Source organism: Gekko japonicus, unplaced genomic scaffold (assembly GCF_001447785.1).
Source record: "Gekko japonicus isolate JY-2015 unplaced genomic scaffold, Gekko_japonicus_V1.1 scaffold2246, whole genome shotgun sequence".
Lineage (NCBI taxonomy): Eukaryota > Metazoa > Chordata > Lepidosauria > Squamata > Gekkonidae > Gekko > Gekko japonicus.
In genome coordinates, this window is record NW_015159782.1 from 282,090 (window position 1) to 288,525 (window position 6,436).

At 51.5% G+C, this 6,436-nt stretch overlaps 1 protein-coding gene across 1 annotated transcript in view; it reads left to right on the plus strand.

The window, feature by feature from the left end:
- Positions 1-3,283, plus strand: part of FBXO41 (F-box protein 41) — a 67,730-nt gene extending 64,447 nt beyond the window's left edge. Inside the window, exon 12 of the mRNA XM_015407060.1 lies at positions 3,221-3,283. Within this exon, the coding sequence (XP_015262546.1) occupies positions 3,221-3,283 (63 nt within the window). The remainder of the gene's footprint in view (positions 1-3,220) is intronic.
- Positions 3,284-6,436: the final 3,153 nt, after the last annotated feature.

Consider the following 6,436-nt stretch of genomic DNA (forward strand, 5'->3'; position numbering starts at 1 on the left):
TGGAGCCTGGGGAGGGCGGGGGTTGGGAAGGGGGGCCTCAGTGGGCTGTAACGCCATCAGTTCGACCCTCCAAAGCTGCCATTTTCTCCGGGGGAACGGATCTCTTGTCCAGTGTTCCCTCTAAGCTGGGTTAGTGTGAGCTAGTTTTTTAGCCTCCGGCCCACACATTTTGGTCTTGGCTCAGGAAGGAGGGCTCCGGAGCAGACTAAATTGTGCAGCAGCCAAATCGCTCGCTCACAACTTTAATGCCAGTAGCTCACAAAGTAGAGTTTTTGCTCACAAGACTCCACAGCTTAGAGGGAGCATTGCTCTTGTCTAGAGATCAGTTGTAATTCTGGGAGATCTCCACCTGGAGGTTGGCAACCCTCGTTTCTTTGTTTTTAAAATTTTATTTATTGGATTTATATCCCACTGTCCCCCACTGACGTGGGGCTCAGAGCGGGTAACATCATACTAAAATCAATAAATACAATCAGGATGTTAAACGGAACATTTTTAAAATTGAACATTTTCCAACTTGAACAGTTGTAGGTGTATGATTGTAACTCCATCCGGGTCTTCTTGTGTCTCCTTCCGAGAGCCAGTTTGGTGTAGTGGTTAAAGGGCGCAGACTCTAATCTGGGAGAACCGGGTTTGATTCCCCACTCCTCCACTTGCACCTGCTGGATGACCTTGGGCAAGCCGTAGTTCTGATAAGAGCTGTTCTTGAAAAAGAGCAGTTTCTGTCAGAGCTCTCTCAGTCCCACCTACCTCACAGGGTGTCTGTTGTGGGGAGGGGAAGGGAAAGGAGTTTGTAAGCCGCTCTGAGACTCCTTCAGGTTGTGAAGGGCGGGGTATAAATCCAATTTCCTCCTCCTTCTCCTCCTCCTTCTCCTTCTCCTCTTCCATACAGAGGAAGGGACTAACCCTTTTCTGTTTGCAATTGTCTGGAGGCTTATAGCTGTCCTGTCTTGGAAACAGACTACTGGTCTAGATGGTACCTTGCTCTATCAGAACATCAGAGAAGCCAATGTTGGATCAGGCCAATGGGCCATCCAGTCCAACACTCTGTGTCACACAGTGGCCAGAAATACCAGTGCCATCAGGAAGTCCAGCGGGGCCATGACACTAGGAGCCCTCCCACTATTGCCCCCCCAAGCATCAAGAATACAGAGCATCCCTTGCCCCCAGACTGAGAGTTCCTATCTATACTTTGTGGCTAATAGACTTCACTGGGTAGCTCTTCTATGATAGTACAATCTCCCCCCCCCCCTTTTCTCTTTACAAAGGAGGATGTGCAATCCATTCCTTTCCATGTTTTTGAAGAGCTCTTAAACTGCCACAAAGTAATTAATCTGGGTGGGGGGCAGGGAATGGGTGAAAGACTTGCTGTCAGCCAGCAGTTTTGCAATGGTGAAGGAGGTAGTGTCATTTTGAAGAGAGACGGGAGAAGACTGGATTTATACCCCACCCTTCACTACCCGAAGGAGTCTCAGAGCGGCTTACAAACTCCTTTCCCTTCCCCTCCCGACAACAGACACCCTGGGAGGGAGACGGGGCTGAGAGAGCTCTTTCAAGGACTGCCCGTGAGAGAACAGCTTTGAGAACAGCCTTCGACAACATAGCTCTGAGAAAACTTGTGACTGACCCAAGGTCACACCAGCAGCTGCATATGGAAGAGTGGGGAATCAAACCCGGTTCTCCCAGATTAGAGTCTGCACTCTTATCCACTACACCAAACTGGCTGTGATGTAGAGGTTAGCACTTGCCTGGGGGAGGGGGAGGAGGAGGAGATTGGATTTATACCCCGCCCTTCACTCAGAGTCTCAGAGCGGCTTACAATCTCCTTTCCTTTCCCTTCCCCTCCCCACAACAGACACCCCGTGAGGTAGGTGTGGCTGAGAGAGCTCTTTCGAAGACTGCCCCTGAAAGAACAGCTCTGAGAGATCTTGTGACTGACCCAGGGTCACACCAGCAGCTGCATGTGGAGGAGTGGGGGAATCAAACCCGGTTCTCCCAGATTAGAGTCCGCTGCTCCTAACCACAACGCCAAACCGTCTCTCAGCCTGCAGAAACAACCTCTCTCATATCTGCTTATGGGCGGGGTGGGGTGTTCCTGTGGTTGGATATCTCCCCCCCCCCCCCCACAAGCCTATATGTCTTTATTGGTTTTCGGTGTATATAACATGCTCAAGGTGACCTGCAAACTTAAAAATACGTCAAATCTCTCCTTATATATAATTGAATAGTGGGTGCCAAAGTTCTAATTCTAAAATGTACTCCCTTAGTGTATGGCTGATGGCACTGCTCCTCAGCATATATCGCCACCAATCAGAAGGCAAAGCCCGGGTCCCGCCCACACCACAACTGCTGCGACAACCTGGTCTTTTGCATATGGAAGCTGATTGGACTTCACTCCATTCCACACCTCAAACCCCCCCCCCCCGCAAGGCAGTTGGAATTTTCAGTTGCATAACATACCTCATAGGGGAGAGGAGAATGGGTAACAATGGTTACCACTCTCCAGGTGAGGGCTACAGATAACTCAAACATACAAATGCTCTTCAGGTAGCAGAGATCAGTCCCTCTGGAGAAAACAGTGGACTCTGTCATTAAACCCTGCTGAGGTCGCCACAGGAAACTGACACTGTTTGCCCAAAGCCAGAGCACTCTCCCAGAGCCTCTTTCTAGATCCCGTTGTATTTATTTCCGCAACGGGCATTATTTCTAGTACAATATTATGGAGAAACATTTGATTGACAGCATCCGAACTAGAAATGCATTATGAACACAGGGGAGAAAATATAACCATATTCCCTGGCTTTCTGGAACAAATAAGTGTTTAAGAGCCCCCAGATGCCCTGTAACGTGGGGGGGGGGCCAAAGAAGTTATTGGGGAAGGGAGTGCCAGAGCTTCTAGTTTTTAAGGTTTGCCAACATCCAGATGAGGACTGAAGAGATTAAGAACATAAGAGAAGCCAATGTTGAATCAGGCCAGTGGCCCATCCAGTCCAACACTCTGTGTCACACAGTGGCCAGAAAAATACCAGGTGCCCTCAGGAGGTCCAGCAGTGGGGCCAGAACTCCAAAAGTGCTGTTGGCCCTCCAGAGGAACTGGTTGGCCACCGTGTGAGACAGGATGCTGGACTGGATGGACCCTCACTGGTCTGATCCAGCAGGGCGCCTCTTATGTCCTTATCAGACGCTCTTTCATTGGCTCTTTTCCTTTGCTCTCTTTCAGGCCCTGAAGAAGAGGCCAGGCTTTTCAAAGATCCTACACATTAAAGTGGAAGCAGGTTGTTAACCCTTATAAGAAGACAACAACAAAAAAATGTGTGACATCTCCTTGCCGCTTCCGTTGGTTTGTTGCTAGAGACACTCTGGAGCTAACACCAGCTTCCCGCAAACCTCTGTTCTGGACCAGTGTCTCAGAACCCAGCCAGGAAAGCGCACACATTTTGGAGCGGGCCTTTGGATCCGGAAGCGACGCTCCCCTTTCTCCTACACGAGGGCGGGACGTACAGGTGGAGATGATGGTGCTATCGCGACAACAAGCGGGATTTCTTAAGACTGCCAGAGGGGGCGCCCTTCGCCCTCTCCCTTTCTCCCTGCCTATCTTCTTCTGATGGGAGGCAACAGGTGAACGTGAACCCCGTGCGCTCGGGGGCGGCCGGATCTCTGGCGGCAAAGCAATCTTTTCATTAGAATTCTGTTTTTCTCCAGAGGTGGGGGAGGTTCGATAACTTTTATCGTCCAAGGGAGACAAATAAGCTAGACTCTCTACCCTCCGGCTTCTCCTCCCCAATTCATTAAAATGATTGATGGCTCGTTCCTTCTACGAGAGGTACTCAGCCCTTTGGAGCTCCGTTCCCACCGTCTCGGTTTCATCGCTTTTCCGACTGACTTTCCTCTTGGGTATTTATTTTATATATATAAAACGGTAGAATTCTGGCTGGGCGATGGCAGAACTCCGGCGTTCCTGTTTATTTCCCTTTCTGGTTATTATTGTTTTGAAGACCAGGGGAAACAGAATCTAAGCGAGGGAAATTCCCTCTTGACCCGATACCATCGCGGAGCAGGATTAAGAGCCTCAGACCGCGGAACTGTCTCTTCTCGCCGCTTTGGGGACAACCGAAAGAGCCCGTGGGGTCCCATCTCCAAAGATAAGGGGGTGTGGCTGATTTTGCTCCTGGGTCCACAAGGAAGCCGTTGTTCTGTTGGCCTCCCTGGAAACGGAAACATTTTTGCCAGCAATCCAGTGGTGGTGGAGGACAGTTCTTAATCAGTTGCTACCCTTCCCCGGAGCACAGAGAAGAGCTCCCTTTTTTTTCAGAATGGAAGTTCCACCAAATGTCCTGTTTCTCAGCTCTGGCACAGACCCGGAGACACGCAGGAGGTGTTTTGTCTCTGGGTCGAAGCATCCTCCATCGGCTCTTCCTGTCTTACCTGGCCTGCAGGCAAGTAGGGAAGGGAAATGTGGCGGGGTCGTATTTCTCCGAGGATTTACAGTTCCACAAGTGCCGTCTGGGCAAACCCCTGCCCGTCAGCCTGCGCCAGTTCCCGCACTCTGCAGCCCTTTTGGAGTTAACGTTGTTACCAGGAACGAGATACCAGCCATGTCCGAGTTCCCAGCACAGTGCCAGGAAAAAAAGGTATGTTCTAATCACCTGAGAAGATTGTCTTGGAACTCAAGGTGCGGCTTCATCAGTCAGAAGATGGAAAGAGGGAACTTGCAAACAACTTGCCACTGTGGGGGTGGCCCAAGCGTCAGTCCAGCAGTCTCCTGTTAGTAGTGCCTACTCAGTGGATTGAGGGTTCCCAACCCCCAGGTCGGGCCTGGAGATCTCCCGGCATTACAGCTCATCTCAGGACGACAGAGATCAGTTCCTCCGGAGAGAATGGCCACTTTGAAGAGCGCTCGATGGGATTATATTCCGCGGAGGTGCTTCCACGATCTCTGCCCTATCCAGGCTCCATCCCCAAATCTCCAGGAATGTCCCAAACCCAAAGCTGGCAGCGAGGTGGATTGTTGTTCAGGAGTCATGGCCGAAGCTTTAGGCGAAACCTGAGTGACTCCGTTTTCGGATAACTTCCATATCAAACCCTCTGGGGGGGGAAACAACAACCAAGGTCAATCTTGAAAGAGGATTGGGAGGAACTATTTTGTCATCTACGCAGACGGTTTGTACCACTTTTCTGGCAGGGGGTCTGGACCTCTAAAAGCCACCTTGGGGGTCACCAGCCTTCTTTGAGCCAGTGAGTACCTTTGGAATTCCGACACAGGATGGAGGCCGCAACCACAAAATGGCCGCCGTGGGAGGCCGAGCCAGCCACAAAATGGCTGCTCACATACACGCGCACCTTCTTTGAGCCAGTGAGTGCCTCTGGAATTCTGACACAGGATGGAGGCCACACCCACACAATGGCCGCGGTGGGAGAGGCCGAGCCAGCCACAAAATGGCTGCTGACATACATGCGTGGCCCAGAGGAGTGCGAGAATAAAAACCAACCATGTGGCAGGAGCTGTCCCTGAAACGTTTCTGAAGATCTTCTCAGCCAACCAGTTCTCCAGTGGCGAATCGGATGCCCTGCCTAGCCCCGCCCACTTTCTGAAAACACTTGGCAGGCCCTGGGAAAGGCGCCATTTTGGAGACCCCTGAGCAACTTGATCCCCACAACATCCAAGGAAGAGGCCTCCATCTGTTGAATTCTTGTCTGGCGTTCAGCGGCCCGACGAGAAAAACGAGGCGTCCGTCCTATCGGAATTTCCTCTTCTCCCTTAGATGTTGCGTTGCCAATACACCAACCAGAAAGAGATGGCAAGGGAAAGCCAATAGTGCCAAAAATGGCCATTTAAAAAAAAAATCCTATTAATTTTTTTTCTCCTCCCAAAGAAAAACAGATACGGTCAGGTTTTGTGGACTCTGTGCCAAAAGGGAAAAAAAAATGAAATTCTTCACCCAAGGAGGCCCAAACGTTCCTTAATCATAGCCGTGCAAAATAATTGATCCATTTTGTGATGGGTTGTGTATGTACAGCACCACAGATCAAGAAGGAAACGGGGTCTACAGTTCAGGCAGCACTGCCCCACAGATAGGGTTGCCAAGTCAGAAAAACTCCAGACCGGGGGACCCCCGGTCCACGGGTGGAACGCGCACCGCACGCACATCACCAGGAAGTGACGTTATGACGCCGGGCACACTGGGGGTGGGCCAAGACCATCCAAGGGCAAAGCAGCGTGCCCGGTATCATAACGTCACTTCCTGGTGACGCGCACGCCGGGGTGGGGTTCCCCCTGGGGCCCGATCCGCCGGTGGCGGGGAATGGGCCTCTGGGGTGGGGGTTTCCCCGCCCCCCGGGGGGACTTGGCAAGCCTACCCACAGACCTGTTTAAATAGCAATTCTTCCCCCCTCCCCCCGGGTCCAGGGGCCTGTAGTTCTTTAAGGGGAAGCTAGG